This window comes from Hakea prostrata, chromosome 7 (assembly GCF_041222555.1).
Source record: "Hakea prostrata isolate BN-2017 chromosome 7, UWA_Hpros_2, whole genome shotgun sequence".
Taxonomy (NCBI): Eukaryota; Viridiplantae; Streptophyta; class Magnoliopsida; order Proteales; family Proteaceae; genus Hakea; species Hakea prostrata.
In genome coordinates this window covers 67,887,306-67,909,093 of record NC_142606.1, presented here as the reverse complement: position 1 = coordinate 67,909,093, position 21,788 = coordinate 67,887,306, and the positions used below count along the sequence as shown (strand labels likewise).

Sequence of the window (21,788 nt, the reverse complement as noted above, 5' to 3'; positions counted from 1 at the left end):
GACTTTTTTCCGATCCTCATGATTTCGGCATTTTCCAAAATAGAAAATTTCACGAATGAAATTTTGTTTTATGCTTGTGACCTTGGGATTTTTGTTCGCGCCTGCGCGGGTAACACCCGCGCAAGCACAAAAAGATGACACGTTTTCTTTTCTAATCCAACGACTAAAACTAAGGATACTTTTGTAATTGTATAATTTAAGTTAAAAAAAACCTTTCAAATTTGCAAACACATCCTTCAATAAATTCCAATTCACCTAATGAACCCCAGAAAGCCAAACGATTCAAAAAACGAGAAATCTAAACCTTAACCCACAATATACCCACCATCACAACCGGATCTCTTTGATTTTTTCATCATTTCAAGTTAAAGACCCAAATTTTCATTTTAACTTCCAATATCTTTGATTTTTTCATCATTTCAACTTGAAGATATCTCTTTGGGATGGTGTTAACCCTAGCCGAATACCCTACGGCTCACAATTGTTTATCTCTTGAAAAACCCTAACCTTGATGCTATCGTTACAGAAAAAGAGAAAATCGAAAGAAGTGCAGACCCAAAACAGATAAAAAAAACCCGTAGAACTGTATAACCCTTTTTTCTTCGTGGTTCTCTCCAAAACAAACGGAAAAAAAGGAGAAGTGCAGACCCAAAATCCTTAATCCTAGAGTTCTTCTTTCTTCGTGGTTCTCCTCAGAAGAGAAAAAAAAAAGAAGTGCAGACGCAAAATCGAAATGGAAGAACAAATTCACAGTCGCATTGGATGGATTGGGTCAAAGGTGAGGACAGTCGACCAGGGTTTCCACGATCACAATATCTCGTTTCTGATTAGCTTTTGGGTTCGTTTTGTGAATTGATCTGTTACGAAAGCTACCTTTTGTAAATTCTAACATTTATTTCTAAGTAGGTCATACAATTACCATAATACCCCTTTTTTTTTTATAACCGTTAGATTATAACTTAACACATGGCAAGAAGTTGCAGCCTGCGCGGGTGATACCCGCGCAGGCGCGAACAAAAATCCGTGACGTTGACGAGGGTTATCGGTGTAATTTTCGCGATAACCTGAAAGCTCCTCTCTCTCACTCTCTCTCTCTCTCTCTCTCTCTCTCGTATCTCTCAACTCTCTCGACGCTCTCTGGGTTATCGTCTCTCTTAACGGTCATCTCTCGCAGCCCTAATCGTTAAACAATCTCATCTCTCGCTCGTCTCTCTCTGCTCTCTCTCAACTCTCTCAACTGTCTTGTCTCTCTTTGCTCTCTCTCGTCTCTCTGTCCATCTCTCGACTCTGCTCTCTCTCGTCTCGCTCAAGGATCTGAGTTGCTGGACTATCTCGAGTTTGTCTGCCTGCTTTGTATTGGAGGTTGAAGAAGAGCATCAAGTCGGGCACATCGATTTCGCGAGAAGAGGAGCCCTTGCATCTGTGACTGCACTCCTCCTCTGTCTCTCAGCAATATCGCCCCTGGTATGTTTTTGTCTACTTCTTTTTTCCCCCAATAATTAACGTTCGAACCCAGATAAGGTCATCTTCAGTTCCTGTTTCTGGTAGGTGCATTGTATGCCAGGGAGTCACTTATCCAGAATGCAATGCATATTATTAGCAGGTTTTAGGCATAAATTTCTGATGCAGTAGTTACATACTCTGTTCTATGTGTTCATTTTCTATAATATTGGAGTTGACCTTTCCTATGAGTGTTATATGTTTCATGAATGAGCCACTAGTGAAATGTAATTTCCTCAATTCGTTGTACAACAGACGGGTAATTCAGTGACAAATGTGTCTACAACTGTTGATGGGAAGTTCCTTATCAAGATTGAGAAACATACTGCTGATTCTGTTGAATAACAAGAGTCATAAGACACCATCTTTGCTTTTTCTTTGTGTCTTATTACTCTTGTTTAATAATGTTATTTCCATTTGTGAGTTAAGTATATTTTTACATGTATAAATTTCTGCATTTCATAGCATGGTAAACATAAACAGAATAAAACATATATAAATTTCAGATCTCAGGTTCAGTATGGTAAACATAAACAGAATAAAACATGTAGAATGCCATGAATAAAACTGTTTACATATATAAATGATACAAAAGTGAATCTGACTACAAATAACTGACTACAAATGGAAATGCCATGAATAACTGGTACAGAAGCTGCTATCCACTTAGTTATTCTACGTCAGTTACTATCTCAAGAAAGCTGTTGAACAGAAACCAAGTTTGTGAGCACGAAAAAACAGAACATGATATTGATACATTCCCATCAATGCAATAGTCTATATATTTGATAGTTTTCTTCTACAGAAGAGCATTTCTAGTTATACAAATTCATTAAGGGAGAAGAGAGATGTTATGTAAACAAAGGTAATGCAAAACCATTGTGACCATGATAAAAAGAACAGAAATAAAAAAAATAAAAAAAGGTGTACTTTGAGACACAAGATAATGAAGACCAACTTAAAAGACCATCCCATGAAGCACAAGCAGGCAAAATTTAAAGAAAGTTCCCACAAATGGTAGAGCAATAGGATTTATTCTGTTTTCACACTGCCCGTTATTCTGTTTTCACACTGTGGTGGTAGCAGCAATGAATCTGACTACAAATGGTCAATTTCCATTGTGATTGTGGTTCAACTTCTAATCATTGCAGTGGGGACTACTGCCATCTTATCTAGATGGTTTTCTTTCCTTGTGAAAGATAAAGGGTAATGGTTTACAAATAAACCCTCAAGGTTTGTATTCCTCAAAAAGCCTTTAATTATATTAGCTCCATTCATAAGCTGCCTTTATGGCTCAACCCACTTTGCCGGTCAATCTGATAATTATGCTTAGGTGAAAACATGCATGTGTCATTTATTCTTTTCCTATATTGTAAGTGGGTGGTCCAGGTATTCATGTATGAGTCTAAAGACCCCATGTTTCATTTATTTATTTATTTGGTTGTTAGATTCAGGGTTGGCTGCTGCTAGTAAACAATGCTGTACTGAAACTGTAAAACCTTTATGTTGATGTTCATCTTTATGTGAATAGATTAGGTAGATGTAGGTGTCTACTACTGAATTTCTGGTTCTGATTTCAGATATTATTAGCAGGTTATATTATGGCTTATTAGCTCGGGTAAGATATTGATGTGTTTTAGTTGTTAATGATCGTTTGTTTGTGTTATGGAGATAAGTTGCTTTCTAAATCTTAAGCATTGCATGAAAGATGTGGTTTTATCTTTTATGATCTGTGAAAATTGAAGTGCGACTTAACTGGGTTTGTTGTTGGAGCCATGCCTATTCTCTACTGTTGGAAGAATAATAATTCTTTTATGACTATAAATAGGTTCTTTGCTTAACCTTCTGTTTGTCACAGAAGAAAAATATTTATTTTATGGCTATTTTCATAAATAGGGACTCTTTTGGATTGATCCAACATGTGTTTTTGTAGGCGAGAATCCTTAGCTCAAATGGAAGAGCACCTAGAAAGTTTCTAGGGTATGATGGTTCGATTCCCATTAGGATTCATGTTGTTAATTTTGTTTTTGACAAATAATGAAAACCATCTTTCTATAAATAGATGGAGCCTTTGGTGATCTTTCCTTTGTTTTTAATGTTTTTAAGTGGTATTTGTATTTAGCTTAGTTTTCTTTTGGTTTTATTAAAAAAAAAAGCGTGCCCATTTTGTCTCTGACTTCGTACATACCATACAAGATGCTGTGTCAATTTTGCCAAAGAAACGTGCCCATCTCTGTCCAACCATACATGATTTCAGTACAGATTCTGTGCCAAATTTGCCCAATTCGGCACAGAAGCATAAAAAGTGGATTCTGTGCCGAATTGTGAATTTTGCACAGAATCATTGCCATACAACCCCTAAAAATCAAACCATAATCAAAACAGTCCAGCCTAATCTTCCTCATCTGCACCCAAACCGCTAAAGGTGGAAAACGCCCCTTCTGGTTTTCATTCGGAAACAGCACCAACGCCAAATGAAGTAGCTTTCTTTCGAGCCACCATGGTGACATTGAAATTACTTCATTTCGATTATTTTCAGAACAAAAAATTGTTCTGAATCCATTTCTGCCTAGCACTGAGAAGTCCACCGCCCCAAGAGGAACCCAGAGTTCAACCAAATGTCTACATATATCAGACATTTGTTCAACACGATCCGAGATCACCCTGCCATACAGTGTCCTTGCCGCCAAAATCCTAGCAGTAAAATTTGCAGCCCCTCCAGTGAAAGTTCTAGCATTACTTGTAGACCCAAAATAACGATCCCTTGAAGAAGATCTAGCCCGATATGAAGAGTCGAAGCTATTGTTGAACCCCTCCATACTGCCCCTCGAGCTTGGATTCCTTTGATTCCCCCATATTCCATTGGCCCCGCATTTGAACGTCCGTTTGATTTCTGCAACTATCCCCACCTTCCAACCTCACCACGTTCCTGAGTAACAATTGAGCAGAAGTAAAACAAGTGAAACAGAGAAAAGAAATGGAAAAAAAAAAAAGTCATAACGGAGTTGTTGAAAACTCGCAGAAATAGAACAAACTAGTAGAGGTTAACAAATAGAACGATTAACCCAACAATTCATGTAGACCGTTCACTCAGCACATAAACAGATCAACATGTATATAGGAAACATAAAAACATTAACAAACTAGCACAGATGGACAAATGTTAAGCCTTAAAACTAGCATGGGAAAAAATGCTTAAAGGCAGAAGTTCACACTGTCTGACCAGAAATAGAACGATTGAAAAGGCAGAAGTTCCCTATCTCTGACCAGAAATAGAACGATTGAAAAGGAGGAATGAAAAGGACAGAAAAAGACATTAACTAAACCATTTACCAGACCGATCCTATAGATAGTATACTAAGCAGTAAGAAGCAAGCAACAAGTATATAGGAAACATGAAAACTTTAGAAAACTAGCAAAGGTTAACTGATATTAAACCTTAAAACTAGCAGAGGAAAAAACGCTGAAAGCCTGAAGGCGCCGTTAAAGAAGATGGAATTATCTTACCTGAACAAGTAACCTTGAGCTTGAAAACGACAGGGAAGAAATCACTAAAAATGACAGCGAAGAAATCGCTGAAAACTTACCATATGTGAAGAAATAAGGAGGAAAACGATGAAAAAACACAGAACACCGACAAAACAAGTACGGGATTGATGCTGCAGATAAAGCTGGTTGTTGGGATATTAAGAGGTGGTTGGACATCAATATCGTTGAATTAATGAGACCCTGCAATAAATTGCATCCTGAAAAAAAACCAGCATTACAACAGATCATAATCGCCTAGTTCTCCAATGTGTTTCAGAATATTAAAGTTTTACATGGCACGCTCCATCCCCCAGAGAGTGTTTACTCTACATACTCATCGGAACAAAACATAAAAGGAATAAGAGCACGTATATCCAGGGGAGAGGAGACGGAAGCAGCCATTTTAGCTCAGAACTAGAGGTCCCCAGGGTTGAGTTGGACCTGAATTCAGGTTTGATAAAATTGGATCACTTCTTGTTAGTGGAGAACAATGTGCTCTCCCAATGGTTTTTTTTATCATATAAATTCGAGTGGGGTTCACTGGTTAAATATTGAAAATTGAGAAATGGGAAATTAACAGTTTGTGCTTAATTGCTCTTTTTTGGATACTTCAATGAAGGCACATGGAAAATATCATGTGTTTTGGATCAAAAGTGACTCGATTCAAAACTCAAGGGGTCCAAATGAAAATTAACCAAAAAATTTTGTTGGTAACCTTCATTTGTTGTTGCATGGTCATCCCCAGTGTAGCTCTTGGACAACAACATACAATAAATTTGAGATAGCCAATGAAGGATTGCTCAGTTGGCATTGACTGCACCTCTTAGTGAAATCACGGGTTCAACACTCAACATTTTCCCCCTTCCCCCCTTGGGTGTATGAGCCCCACATCCTTTGTTATTGGGTCAATTTTTCTTTTTTGGGGGTAAATAATTATTGGGTTGATGATGAGCGAAGAAAAAAGAAAGCGTTCAACCTAGTATTGAAGTCATTGGGCATAAAAGGAAACCTCACATTGAAGTCGAACCTGTTGATGTTGTTACCAAAAAACAAATAAAAAAAACACTTTTGTCAATACTTTTACCAAGGTTTATTTTTACCAAAGGTATTAAAATTATTGGAAAAAAAATTTAAACCCTTGTTGCTGTTTTCGTGAGGGCGATTCCTCTTATTCATCTTCGCTGTCTTTGGTGTCCTTGGCCGTTTTAGCCAACATGCTTGTAGTGGTTAAAGAATTATTTTTCTTTGTTGTCTCTAGTTTCCTTGCCCGTTTCGCCAATGCCAGTTGCAATGGTTCATCTCCTCTCGATCTTCTCTATTTTAGCATTTTCTAGTGGTGGGACTGAAGAGTTAATTGAAGTTCAATTAAATAAATCGCAGAACAAATGTTACTGTCAAGCCTTATAGTGGAGTTAGTGTTGTATGGTTTCTTTCTGATAAGTAAATGAAGGAAAGATTAAGCTTTCTCAAAATTTTCATAAATTATGAGAATCATGAATTTCTGGAGATATACTTATTGTAAGGGTTATCTTGAATAATATGTGGGTTTTGAGTAAATACTAGGGTTAATAATTGATAGGGGTCTCAACACATTGAGCCGATGCATTGCTATTGGGTTTGAAATGGGCCAAATTGCTCCATTGTGGAAGTGGACTAGGGTTTGAGATTACTAATTTACTATTATAAATAATTATGATAGAGTCCCTCTAATTACTCAGTCTTTTTATTTTCTTTTCTCTCCACAAAGAAGTACGGTAGAAAAAATAATAAGATTAGAGAAAGTTTGATCAGTGTCCAGGTTTGAAATTCAAGGTTTAGATTAATCTTTTTGGTGTAAGGTATGTTCGATCCTCACTAAATGTTATATTGCGTTTTAATTTTATATGAAGATTCAATTAGAGAAACCCAAGGTTGTTCTAACAGTTACAACATATTTATGTCTTTCGAGTATTTATTAAGGCTATTTTTGGTATCAATTCTCATTTTCTATTATGAGAAATTTTCATTATTTTAAATTATTAGGTATTTATTATTGTTATTATTTTTATTTAAAATAATGGAAAAATCTTCATATTTTGGATTATGGATGAGAATTCATTCTCCCCATTTATGCATAGGTTTACTTGAAATTTTAGAGTTAAGATGGGGGTATAATAGTAATATATATTATTTTGTAAAACCCACTCTCAAACCCCGTCTCAAACCCAAACGTGCTTGAGAACGAACAGCTCTTCTCAACTCCGCAGTCCCTCCTTTCTCACTTCTCGCTCGCGGTAACTCTGCAACGGATTCGTCGAGGAATCATACACTCCAAGCTTCGTTTTCATTTCTTCTTTGTTTTCTTTCCGTCTCCGTTCAGTGTGTTTCTTCTTTTAGTTGCTGGGTTGCTTCAGAACGATCCCAAAGCTTTAATGGCTGCCGCTCTCAATATGTACTGGTGGTAAGCTGCTGCAGCCAGTGCTTCCACGAATGGTCCAACCCAGAAGATCCACTGCACACCATTTCATCCTCAAGCTGCTTACAGTGACGTTTCTCTGTTCTGGTTACTTCTTCTTCCTATTGCATCTTCTCCGTTAATCTGATGTCTTCTTTAAAATCCCATTTGCTTTTTGTGTTTCAGATTTAATTATTTAATTATTTAATTATTTTAACAACCCAATTGTCGATTTCCTCTTTAAGAAGCACATTGCCTTTGAAGTTCTTTGGATGAAATGTCTTCTCGTCATTGTTTTCCCTAAGAGTGCTTTCTGCAAAGAACATGATTATACTGTTTTGAACACTTGATCTGTGTAAGTTTCCTTGATTAATTAAGTGAACTTTGTTATTTTTCATGGCTTATTTTTTATATTTTCTGATTCCTCAGGTTAGTTACGAAGTTGCAAATATTACAACTGATGCAATTCCTGAATTCACAGATGAAGTCAAACAATTTTTCATAAATCTTTTCCAGTATCCAACCGAGTAAGTTCTGAAGCATTATCATTTTAGTACTTGTCAGAGGGTTCTTTTATTTACTTGATTCTCATACGTTGGACCTTTTCCAAGCCCTACTCTCTGAAACAAGAACAATTGTTTCATGATGCTTCAATTATGTTTGGCCATTTAGCGGAAAGGGTATTTTACACTTGCTCTCATGTTTGGATAATTGTGTGAAATGGTGTTCTCACTGATACTATGACATGGATGATTGTAATTGTTAACTACCAGTACATGCTGGCCAATTGAGGTTAGATGTTAATGTAGGTAAGAGTCTATAGATGTAGAACATGATTTCGCTTTTCCATTAGGATTGATGTACTTTCGCAAAGTTGAACTGAACTGGATGTGGGTCAAAAGCATTTTGTGTGTGTTCCTCAACTTAAGGCATGTCTCAAGAGCATATGCTCTGAGGCATATTTTTGAAGTGCAAGTGCACCTAGCTCATGTCCTCTGGATGTTGGGAGGATGATGTAATGTGTGTGAATCATGTGAGCACATGCATGATTGACAGTGCTCCCTTTGTCCTTTGGTTTCTCTAGGAATAGTAGCACCTGATTATGCTGAAACAGAAACAGGGACCTACAGCTTGTAAGTAGGATTTTGCTTCTCTTTTAGGCTTTAGGTTATATTGATCTCTTTCTTAGGGCTTTTCCACAGGGCAGTTCTTTAGATTAGCTCAACAGTGTTCAACTGTTTTCTACATTAGTCGCTGTGTTTTGTACATGATGTAATATTTATCTCCTACCTTGTAAATCCCTTTAAATCATAATTACTCATGTACAGTTGATAACTGCTGTGTCTGTAGCCAACAGTTTTTTTCTTCTTCTTCTTTTCTTTTCTTTCTTTTCCTTTTTAAGAATGGTAGCCTGTTATGGATATCCTAGTGTCGTGTGGCCTTGGATGGATATCCTAGTGTCGTGTAGCCTTGGATCAAAATGAGCTTTAGAATGGCAAGGATGAGGAGTCGCATGAGCAGTGGATATGTGCTTCACTTTTCTTTGGGCTTGTTGGGAAGGGACAACACATGATAATTGGATACTATGGGAAGCTATCCACACTCCTCGTCTGAACTTCTCACATCCACCATCAGGTGACATTTCATATTTTTTATGATGTAATTATGTATATTGTTTGATTTGTTAACATTTTATTAATTGATTTTCTTGTATGAAAGTACTATCTTGTTGATTCTGGATATACAAATGCACCTGGTTATATGGCTCCTTTGAAGAATGTATGGTATCATCAACAAAACTTTAGGCATTGTCAACCTCGAGAACAATATGAGCTATTTAATTTTACACATTTTTCATTGAGAACCGTTATAGAGAGGCCATTTGGGGTGTTGAAGAAACGCTTTCCTATTTTAAAGACAATGCCACCATATAAGTTCAAAACCCAAGTTTTGATCGTTATTGCTTGTGCTATTTTACATAACTTTATTAGAAAACAAGTGGCTTCAGATTGACTTTTTGAGAAAGTTGAGAAGGGAGAGCTTGATGATGAATTTGAAAGTAGTGATAGTGATGATGATGAGGTCTTGGACATTGCCAATGTGGTAGGCCGCATGGAGCAATTACGATGGGAAGCATATCGAAAGGAAATTGTGAAACAAATCATGGAAGCTTATTAGGATAGATGATGAATATATGGATACTTATTTTCCTTACAAGTGTTTGGTGTAGTTTAATTTTAGTAGACATTACATTGATATTGTAGTGAGTATGATTGTTTTCTTTTAAGACTCATAGTTTATATGAATACTGTTAAGCTAATATTTTGTTTGACGCATTTTTTGATAATTTGTTAATTGTCAATATTTAGATTAGTAGGGTTTTTTTTTTTTTTTTTTTTTTTTTGTGTATTCATTTTCATTTTGACATACCTAACTTATTTTTCATTCCATAATTTATTCTCGACAATTGTCACCAAACCATTCTTCATTCTTGACCAATAATGAATTCTTGTACTTATTTCTTTTAAATAGGTATAATAGAGAATGAGAATTGATACCAAAAAGAGCCTAAGTGAATTTCTCTTGGGCTTAACAAATAACAGTTTATTGATAAAAACAGGGTTCAAGCCATTGCTCCACCCCTCAATCAAGCTGTGTCACCAAGGCTTCAATGGCAATTCGAGCATTTTGCAGATTAAGACCATTTTTGAATTCGATGCTCATTCGGGAACTGATTGTTCCCGCTGAAGCATCATATGACCCCGTGAAGACATTAGTTCCAACTCTGGGTGTCATTTCAAGCAAACCCGTGTTTGATTTCCGGAGGTACCATGATGGTAGACCGCGAGGGCCACTTTGGAGAGGCAAGAAACTTATAGGAAAAGAGGCTCTTTTTGTAGTTCTGGGTCTGAAAAGATTCAAAGACGATGAAGAGAAATTGACTAAGTTCATTAAATCACATGTGTTGCGGCTCTTGAAGATGGATATGGTCACTGTACTGATCGAGCTCCAACGACAAGAGGAGGTGGGTTTGGCCCTCAAGGTGGGTTCCTTTTCTGTGATGTTCTGCTTATTCGCTTTGCCAAAATTATGATTTTGGGATAGATTTAGCCTTTTAATTCTCTTTCTTAGGTGTATAAACAAGTGATTTTTTTTTACTTTGGGGGAAAAGAGACCCGGGGGGGGGGGTAAGGAAAGTTGGAGCATAATTTTGAGGGGGGTGATGGAGTTTAGCTTCATGGACTTCATCAGTGGAATGCTTATGATCTTCTGGTTTCCGTCTATCCTTTCTTTTTGGGTTAGATTTTGTCATGTTCTGATTACTAAAGGTAGCTTCTCATGGTTAGTCTGCACTGTATGAGTTGATTTCATTATTTAACAATGTGCTCTGTAGCAGAACTCAAGTGAGTTTATTTGTGAAAGTTGCCTCTTCCAAATCTTGATCTTAATGTTTCTTCAGAACCCCACCTCCCAAAACAAAATAGAAAGAAAAAGGCACCCCCTGTTGGGCTTATTAAAAAATGTTTGGGCCCAAATCATATTTCTTAATTTATACAAACTCTGAATAATGCCTGAGGTTCAAGCCTTCCTCCAGTTTATACTGTTATGTTGTCTTTTTTTTTGTCCTTAGTTTCTTAGCATTAATCATGTGCTCTTAATCGGGTTATAATTAACTGTTTGGCTATTCAGATATTTAGGGTAATTCAACAGCAGGACTGGTACAAGCCTGATGTCTATCTATATAAGGACTTAATTGTTGCATTAGCAAAATGTAAAATGATGGACGATGCAATGCAAATATGGGAAAGCATGAGGAAGGATGACTTATTCCCTGATTCTCAGACATATACTGAAGTTATCAGAGGTTTCTTAAGGTATGGTTCACCTGCAGATGCGATGAATATTTATGAGGATATGAAGAAGTCTCCTGACCCACCAGAGGAGTTGCCCTTCAGGGTTTTGCTGAAGGGCCTTTTGCCACATCCTCTGTTAAGAAACAAAGTCAAGCAAGATTTTGAGGAGATGTTCCCCGATCGGCATGTCTATGACCCTCCAGAGGAGATATTTGGAATTCGATGAGGTATGCGGTTCGCACTTTGGTTTGATTCTCAGTATTTGTTTCCTCCATTTAATTCGATTATGACTGATGGGTTTATGTAAGCATCTCTCAGATTCCTTTTACTTTGCGGAGGGGTTTTTGTTCTAAATTGATGTTAGATAACTTCACTGATTTTTAATTGCTTTTTATTTCCAGAAGTTAGTTTATCATCTTGAACTCCTTAATATGAATAACTATTATGAAAATGTAATTTGATGTGTAATGCTGTTATTATCTCATAAACAGGTCCTTTAATTATTTAATGTATATTACTTAGGTCATTAAATGCTTTTTGTTGGGTTTGCAGTCAATAATATGTTCCCTGTAGCAAATAACAAATAAAAGCTAATTAAGTTCTAATCCTGTAATATATTTTGAAAAAGCAAAGAGTTCTGGTCAAATTGTACCTTTTGGGTTCTTCATGTTCCCCAAGGCATTAAACGTTTCTCCTTTTGTAAATTGAAGCTGATCTGATGAGAGAGAGAGGCAATGCCTCTCCAGCGAGTTTTGACTGTTTGCTGCTTCTGCTCTGATCACTGTTCTTCTCCTTTATGGAAATCAATGTTTGAGGGGTTGTTCATGGCGTCATTTTCTAAAGCTTTTTTTCCAAATATTCTTACAGCAGCTGTTACTCTCACGATCCAACTCTCTCTTCTCTGTCCTTTATCCCTTTGTTTGTCCATCCTTGTTTCTTTTTCTGCTTCCTTATTCCTGTTTTGCATGCTTGTTTATTTCTGCATCATCCTGGTCTTTTTTCCTTCTGCATGTTGCAGTTTGCATTCTGAACCTATACTCCCTCTATTCAATTCCCTTCAATCTCTGACTCTTAGCACAAGCATTCTTGATTTCAATCTCCTTTTCTTTATGTATGGTCTACATGTTCATGTTTACTTTCTTCATTATGAAGATACTCGGCCCTAATTTTCAGGGCCTAGGAAGGCGGACGGTTAAATGAGAGATTTGTTCGCTCTTGTGCTATCTTCTGTTAGATACCTTATTCCTTTCAGGATAAAAAAAAACTCCCTAGTATGGGCTGTAATTCCTTATGTTCCCTTCCCTTTGAGGGTTTCTTATGTATTCCTGCAAGCAACTATGCAGGTGGTTATGTAGGTCCCTACAGAAGTGGAAACCCAAAGCCGAAAAAAGTCCTAGGCCTGCGCCCAAGCAATAAATAGGGCTCAAGTAGCCCATACTTGTCTATTTATTTTTCTTTTTCCTTTTCCCCTTCAGTGCTTTGTCTTTTCCAGACTATTCCTTATTAAAGGTTGATGCAAGTTGTCTAATTAGTCCTTATCAAGGTCGTCAAGAACACCAAAGCAGTTGGGGCACTTAAGCCCTTACGAGATAAAGCGGCACCTAGGCGGCGATACAGTGACCAAAGCGGCTAGGGCACATTTTTTTAATACAACTACTTTATGTTGCACAATAATATTGTAAAAACTGATATAGATTTAGTATAAGTTAAACAAATATTAGAGAATCATAATCATGAAAGATCATCATAAAAAGAGAACATGAATTCATCTCATCATAATACAAATATATAATAGCAATTAGCAACATAATCGGATAATATTATAACATATGATTATGAATTATATAAAATTATAGTTATGGAAATGAAAAAATGGGGAAAATAATTTTTGTTTTAGGGGGAAAAGATTTGTGATAAGATCCCTCAATTCGGCTATGGAATTCAATATCAAATAGAAGAATACACAAGAATTCACTGGTTTTAATGGTGGCAGTCACCCTCAGCCAGAGGCCATCCTAACTCACACACAAATGCTGGATCCCCTCTCCTCTCAATTCCCTCTCTTTTTATAATCCCTTAAATCATCCCTAACCCTCTGTCTCTCCTCCATGTGGCTGCCTCCTAGGGTCTATCATTCCCGCCCTCTTAAATTTCACCTTGTCCTCAAGGTGAAGGAAAATTGGCCGTTTGGTTTTCACGTGTTCCACACAACCATGCGGATTCTGCTTCATAAAAAACAACCTCTTTGCTGGAGCTGACAATTAGGGAGGATGGTGACAAATGTTCTTGACATAGATAAAACTGAGCAATGTATCTAGCTGCATTGCCAAGAGGTCCAAGACTGCCCCTCACTCCACAATGGACAATTGGATTGCCCGATTTAGAAATTGGCAATGAGGGATTTAGGCTTGGAGTTTCACACCTATAATGGAAGTGTTGACGCCCATGCAAGTTCACACCGTGCAACAGCACACCCCAGACAGAGAGCTTAGCTGACAGTAGTAGAACTTCCTTTGATGCTGTTGAGTTTTTAATGTGCTTCTCAAGGATCAAACTGATGGAAACTCCAACACAGAAAAAGGAAAATAACACTGCAAAGTCTGTAAGGGTGACACCAGACCATGGGAAGTGAATAATGGATGGAAATGCCCACCAGCAACTTCAGCCTGAAACTTTAGCACTGATTGTTCATTCACCGTTGAGGGCAGGCCACCAATAGAACCCTGCAGAGCATGTCGTGTTGCTTGCAAAGTCATTGATCTAGATTTGGAAGGAGACAGAGCAATCCATAGACCGAGATCGAGATTCACGCCTCCACTTGTGCCTCTTTTCCACATCCCATTTGTAGTTGTGATGCCTCCACAAGAGCTCAATTTCCCTCCGCCGCAAGACCAAAACCATATCCAACTTTCCTCGGTTTGTACAGAGGAGTTTTATATCTGAGTTATCCTCTTCCCTGACTTTGGCACCTGCAGAAGAGCATCGGAACAGCGTCGATCGTTAGCTCTCTCTGGCAGATCTCCCCTCCCCTCTGTTATGGTTGCTAGTCGCGGCTCCTCAGGTGTTGAGTTGAAGGTAGGAGAAAGAGGAACAATGATGTTCCATAAATGCCCTGGTCATATTGTTTTAAAAATGAGATAAAACTTTCTTGGGCTCCCGTTTGCTCAAATAATTTCTCACTTGCTGGGTTGGGCAATCGGTAAGCTCCTTAAACTGCCCATGATCTAATTCTGGCTTCATCTGTCCCTGGCCCAGCAAATTTGGCTCCAAGATAGTCAAGTCATTTGGCTTCTTAGTCGCCCAATTCTTTTTCTTTGGCCTGTTGCATCAATCGGTCCAAGTCCTGAGCTGAAATTAACCCAAACCCAACTGATTCCTCAACTGCCAGTCACTCTATCTTCTTCCTCTCTTGTCCAGCAGTGATCAAAAGACTAAACACCATTTAAATCTTCGCCATAGGATATAAAATAATTGATTCTAGCACTTTTGCAAATCTTGCCTCCGATTATGATTCACTCCTTACTCCTAGATCAAGGGCAATCCGTCGCCGGAAATTATGCTGTTGCTTCCTCCACAATGCTGACGAGTCCTCTTGCATTGTGTTATCGCCCCCATCCACAATGGCTTTGCTAGAGCTTGTGTTGCCCAATCTATCTCTACTCTATACCAGTGTTGCTTCATCATCTCTCTAATTCCATCGATTTCTTTCTCTTATTCTTCCGCTGTGAAAGACTCCATCAGAGCTTTCCCACGACAATACCGCCGATTTTCAATGCTAAAAGGAATGCGAATACCATCTATCGGGCCATATTGAGTACAAAATGATTCCACAACTTCAATCTTCTCATTAAACTCCAGAGATTCTGCCGCAAGAATTCTTAGATCTACCTGCGCATGATTCTCCTCTGGTTTCACGAGTTCTATAACCCCTCTGATCTGGCCTTCGCCAAAGTCAAATTTAGAGCTTCTTTGAAGCTTGACCAGTTGAACTATGACAATTTCTCTGGTAAATCTAGTCCAACGCATCTTCTTCCAAATGTTGGAGTGCCATTCCCAACCATTGCTCCTCGTCAATCTGGTTTCCTTAGCAAAACATCAAGACCTCAGCTAACCATTGCTGCACTTCTCCTTCATTGGAAAATGAAGATAGTGCCGTATCACCTTCCTGAGATTGTCACTCTTCTGATACCAATTTGATAAGTTCCCTCAATCCAACTATGGAATTCAATATCAAACAGAAGAGTTACACTAGAATTCACTGGTTTTAATGGTGCTAGTCACTCCCAACACCGAATGGTGCCCTCAGCCAGAGCCTGCCCTAACTCACATGCAAATGCTGAATCCCCTCTCCTCTCAATTCCCCCTCTATTTATAATCCCCTCAATCATCCCTAACCCTCTCTCTCTCTCTCTCTCCTCTCCACGTGGCTACCTCGGTCCTATCAATATGCATGATGTGGCCCACAATATATCCAATTCTAAGCTTTTGCTCAACTTAAACATCCGATTTTTTATACTTGACTTCTTTTAAGTAAATGAATAGTTCTCGAATCCAAATAGGAATTTAGTTTGTTTGCTTACTTTGCCAATTCTTTTATTGAACCAATTAATTTATCGATCATATTCTTCCAAAGAAGTCTTCATCTAATGATTCCGGCTTCCAAAATAAATAACTATTATATTTGTGTATGGTTTTGTAGAACAAAATTTGATGTTTTAAAAAATCCTAGACTAAAAGTTTAGGTACAAAATGTAAAAAAATGACCGCTTTGGTGCCTAGGTGGCAATACGGTGGCAATGTCTAGGCGATAAAGTGGTTGAAATCTTACCTTCCCCACCCCCACCCCCCCCCCCCCCCCCAAAAAAAAAAAAAAAAAAAAAAAAAGGCCACACGCAAAAGGAAAAGAAGGGCAACCACCCCCAAAATCTAGTGAATAGGGCACCTTCATTATTTTGTTAATGTTGCAGGTTTGCTGCCTAGTCTCTCGTTCTCCTTATTGTTCTTAGCTAGAATGGTTTTCTCATCCCTTGGTAAATCAAGATCCCAAGTTTTGTTTGAAGGTTTGTTGGGAAGTCCAGCAAGATCCTTAATTTGGTTGTGGTATTCATACTGACATCCATCAAGTATATGTCTTCCACAGTTCAAGACAAGGATCTTCCATGCATGGCATTCAGCATAACCCCCCCCCCCCCCCCCCCACACACACACACACACATCCCCCTTCCTTAAAGGTGAGCCTGGTGCTGAAGGCTTCAACCCAAGTAGAGTCTTGGTTGTGGGAAAGGGGGGGGGGGGCAACTTTTCATGCAGCCTTACACCCACAATTTTGCTGAGTGGTTGTTTCCATTCCTTGACCATAAGGCTACAACTATGGTCCACTGACCATTGTGCCAAGGTCCATGCCATCCCCGTTCCTCTTGCCTCTTTCTTTTTCTTGAATTTTCAAACTCATTAGGACCTTAAAACCTAGAAACCCCCTTTCTTCCTCTTTAGCCATCAAAACACAATCAAACTTGAGGGATAAAATCCTATATCATTACTTACATACCCTCAAAGTTTCAACCCATTCTGACCAGCAAAACCTTAGAAACATGAAGCCCTAATTCTCGAACTTTAGAATTTCAAATTCCAATGTCTTAGTATTCAACCATTGGAATTCAACCAAACTTGGTGAATATCTCCTAGGCACTGGAGCCTAGGTTCAATACAAGTTGCTACCTGAACTGAGAACCCTAAATCCCCAAAACCTAACTCAGTGAATTTACTCGGATAAGCTCCCGTGAGGAACTTTTTCCCCTTTTATGGAAACTGGACTAAACTCTCAATATTGCATTCCAGCCCCATTAAATCCTTTCTAGCCCAAAACCCCACTCAGAACACATTCCTAAAGTCTAACCAACATACTCATAGAAACCTAATTTGAACCTCAAGGTGGTTTTCCCTGAATCTTGTTTTCTGGCCCTCATTCAGTTAAAGGCTACAACAGGCGGTCTTCTCCTTTGTCAACTTAACTTTCTTTGGTCCAGTTTTTGGTGCATTAACGCTGAAATTTATTCCCATCTCGGGGGTCTTTCTTATTTTCGAATGTTTATATGATTTCATATTGTAGGCAGAATCAAATTTAATGGTTACCTCTTTGTCAGTCGATTCATTTTGTTGACCAATCCTGGCTATTGGTAGGTGATCGGATTTCCTGCTGGAGAGAGGACAGACAATATCAACCAGCTCTACTCTTCCACTTCTGTGTTTGATCTTCGTTTCTGCTTTATTGGGCATTCGTATACAGGGCTCACCATTCACTTGAGAGATGACCACTGGCTAGGTTGCAACCGGATTGGGTGTAATTATGGCAATTGCTTCCTTCAACTGACTTTTTTTCTCCTAACATATTTCAGTGCCTGCATCTAATCGTAAAGCCATCCTAATTAATATTGTGTGCTCTTTACCTTGGCACAAATGCCCTTTTAGATTTGAAACTTTTTGGGTCTTAAAATCAAACTTCAAATGCCCTTTCAGATTTGAAGCTTTTGGGTCTTAAAACCAAATTTCTAGCAGGTTGTTTAATTGTTGGACTAATGCACTGACAGGTTCAAGATATTATGCAATTCACAGTCTTTCTAGTCTGAAAATATTATTGGACTCTTGGAACATATCTTTGGTGGGAAATCTGAATGAGTGGAGAAATAACATGTCTCAGCTCTTCTAACCGAATGAAAAATTATTGGAGCAAAAAGCCAGAAAGAATGCTAATACTTGATTATTATTATTATTATTATTATTATTATTATTATTTTTTCTTTCCTTTTTCACTTATCAGTAGTCAAATGTCGAGCTCACAATGTTATTATTTGCATATCCATAATGAATTGGAGCTGACAGACAGGGATTTCACTGCGGCAGCTTTTGATTCCCATTTTAAGGCCTTGTACTGGCCATCAAGGATAACTATCTCAATCGATTTCAAAACAGAGTCACTGCTGAAGATAATTGTAGCTCCTCTGATCTGTCTCTGCTGAGAAGATCAAATTAGCAGTATTCAGTCAATTGATTGGTCCTCATCTTTCTGAAACTAATTTCCTTCAATCAAGACAACTCTACTTTTCATCCTTCAAATGGGCCATCTCTGAGCTCCTTTACTTCCAAGAGGGACTTTGACAAGAAGACTCTTGTCCTTTTACCTATGCATCCTCTGTCTTGAAGTTTTATCTTCACATATTTCCTTACCTCATAATTCTCAGCGAATCCATAGTGTCCAGTTTACTCACTAGTGTGCCAATTTCTCATCTTGCTTTTGTGGATTACTCTTTCTCTTTGGTAAGGCTTCTTCCTCTGAGAGTCCTAATCACATGCTATCCTCCCTACTAACTGTTCCCCATCTCCTAAATGAAGCACATTTCAGTCTTAATGTCCCTTGAAATTCTAAAGGACTTGTTTGACAAATTTGAAATTCATTCGGTTCTTTGCCTCTAGTTCTATGTGGGTAGCCCCTTCTTTGGTGTTAAGCTAAGGGAAATTCCATGGTCATGAGTTAATTCAATGGGTGAGCAGTACATTACTAGTTGGAAGCTCAAGTATCTCTCACCAGGAAGCAAGGAAGTTCTCATACAGTCAACCCTCTTCATTATACCTGTAATACCCTGAGATTTTGCTGAGGGTATTTTGGTCAATTTTCTCATAATATAATCATTAATTATATTATATAGCTATATGTTTTATTTTGTTATAAGGTTAAGTCATGATAGTTATCATTTCTTTAGAAAATAATAATAATAATAAATTAATTAATTAATGAAAAGGGAGTAGGAAACCAAATCACTAAATAACAAGTGAATTAATTATTTTTTAATTCAATTTATAATACTTAAATAAACTCTAATATCAAAATTAATAATTATGATATTAGTTAAGTATTACTATTTATTATTATTATTATTATTATTATTAGTTTAATAAATCTTAAATCTTTTAATACTTTATAATCAACACTGAAATAAATTAATACTCTAATAGGAAAACACTTCATTTGTAATGTTAACTTAAGAAGAAAGTAAAGAAAACAAGTACATTGAGAGTTAAAATACTTAAAATATACTATAATAAATTAAAGTTTATTTATATTAATCAATACTTAATCCTTTTGAGAATTTATCAATACATTTAGTTCTTATTAATTTACTTAATTAAAATTTTTAAAACTTTAATTGTTATTATCATTTTTATGCATATAAATAGGGGGAGGCACTTGACCTTACGGGGAGAGATTTCCTAAGAAAAGAGTGAGGACTCACTAAATCAATGGAAAATTTTAAATTTCTTTTGATTTTAATCTCAAAGAATCCATTTCACTGTAACTGTTTGTCCTAGTTTGTGTTTTCTTGGACTGCTCAAAACATTGCAATATTGTGATCTTGAATCTATTGTGAAGGCAAGTGAGAATCCCTCTTATTATCTATAGTTTGAAACATTGTGTTTTATCTTTATCTGAATTGCAAGTAAAAATCTTTCAAGCATGTCTTCTAATTTGAACCATTGTATTATTTGATTTATATTGCAAATCCCGCACTATATCTACATGTTTGATTTATTTGTTGTCTTTTATTTGATCTAAATTGTAAGTGATAATTTCAGACTATAGCTACATGTTTGAGTTGTTGTCTTTAATTTAATCTATATTGCTAGTGAGGACCTTACATTATATCTACAAATTTGAAACCCTATATTTTATCTGAATCTAGATTGCAATTGAAGATCATGTTTATAGTTTGAAATATGGTGTATCATCTTGATCTTGATTGCTAAATTTGAATCATTGTGTTCTTAGTATAAATTGATTTTTATCTTTTCTCGCATATTATGCTTTGCTATGATTATCGAATGTTTATAAATTTCTATGAATATCAAGATTTAACATTGTATTGTATATTGTATTATAAAAAGAAGAAGACATAAACTTTTCCATTTATCATGGTCCTGTAGAGAATTGGATGGGTTGAAGGTTGTGTAACATGTGTAGGCCACGCAACAGCGTGGATCAACCTTCATTCCTTCCTATTGGGAAAACCATGATAACATTGGAGGGATCAACACACAAAACCATGGTTGTATAACACGTGCATGCCATGTAACACATGGGGTATGATGTGTTGAATCCCATAATTTGGTATAATACACATGTTAGGGTTGTGTAATGTGTGCAGATCATGTAATGGCAATGTATATCGTATTAAATCAAAATAAATAAAATAAATTTACATTTGTGAAAATATAAAAATTTGCATTTATAATGGTGTGATAATGAATTTGATGGGGTTGATAGGATTATGTAACGTGTGGAGGCCACGTAATGACATGGATTAACCTTCATCTCTTCATATTGGGAAAACCCATGATGACACTAGAAGAAGCTATACGCATGTCAAGGCTGTATAACGCGTGCAAGCCATGTAACGACATAGAGTATCGTATTGTTTCGAAATAAGATAAATAATAAAATTGTGCATTAACATTATTGCATTATTTATTACATATGGTTGCATCTCTTGTATTATTTCAATGCATTGTTTCAAATATGTTGGTATCTTATTGGATTTGATATTGTTAAGTATTTTGGAACTTATCCAATATTTTTCTCCAGATGGTGAATGTGTAGGGCACTTTGAGGAATTGAGTCGTGAGGCAGAATTGTTGAGGAATCTCTCAAATATGTTATTTGTTAAGAATATAAAATATGTTTTTATTTATCTTTAAATAATTATGTAATTGGTGATGAAATGTTTTATTTGATAAATATATAGTTGAACCCTTTATTTTAAAAATTTAGAATAATGAAAATGTTTCCATTTATTACAATTTAAAAACAGATTTTCGTTGATAAAATTTTCTGAATTCTCTGAGTTTAATGTTATTAAATTTAACTGGTTTATTTTATCTCCCCAGTTCATTACTTAAGGGAAATTGATTCTTGGGCTAATTATCGACCTTATTTTTCATATTGAAAATCAGGGCGTTACAATACCTCTACATTATGTGAGTCTGGGATCATTTTTGTTTCTTGCTCTTTTTGTGCTGACATAACCGAAAAAAAAAAATCCTCCATTTGGGTTTACCGGTATGTTTTTATGTGCCAGTGAAACGTATTAACTTCTTTTCTTGCCTAATAACACATTTTTCGAAACAAAAATAACCTGATTTCTACCAAAATCCAATTTTTTATACTCCAAAGGGAAGCACCTGTGCCCCCATGTCTACAACTACTCATAAGCTTGTTGAGAGCAGAGTCATCAAGGTGGCATGGCGTTTGGGGGCCTTCCCAAGCAACATAGCGGTTAGGTGTCCACCCGGCGTCGCCTTGGCAAATAAAGTGTTTTAGTTTATGTTTTATTAATGCAACTATTCTATGCGGTACAACTAGCACACAAAAAACTTATATATTTCTACTATAAGCTACACAAATATTAAAAAATTATAATTAT

At 36.8% G+C, this 21,788-nt stretch overlaps 1 protein-coding gene across 10 annotated transcripts; it reads left to right on the top strand.

Annotated features, from left to right (window-relative positions):
* The first annotated feature begins 1,100 nt into the window (after positions 1 to 1,100).
* On the top strand, positions 1,101 to 21,300 carry LOC149011808 (protein THYLAKOID ASSEMBLY 8-like, chloroplastic). Of its 10 annotated transcripts, none has more exons than XM_089160862.1 (6): positions 1,101 to 1,464; positions 7,892 to 7,989; positions 8,892 to 9,097; positions 10,083 to 10,505; positions 11,153 to 11,543; positions 17,497 to 18,099. In XM_089160862.1, the coding sequence occupies exons 4-5, from the start codon at positions 10,134 to 10,136 to the stop codon at positions 11,540 to 11,542; spliced, it is 762 nt and encodes a 253-aa protein (XP_089016988.1). In that variant the 5' UTR covers positions 1,101 to 1,464; positions 7,892 to 7,989; positions 8,892 to 9,097; positions 10,083 to 10,133; the 3' UTR covers position 11,543; positions 17,497 to 18,099. The 10 variants fall into 10 exon arrangements, with proteins under 10 accessions (XP_089016988.1, XP_089016989.1, XP_089016992.1 ...); XM_089160863.1 differs by having other exon boundaries at positions 10,066 to 10,505; XM_089160866.1 differs by lacking the exons at positions 8,892 to 9,097; positions 17,497 to 18,099 and adding an exon at positions 20,951 to 21,300.
* The last annotated feature ends 488 nt before the right edge of the window (positions 21,301 to 21,788 follow it).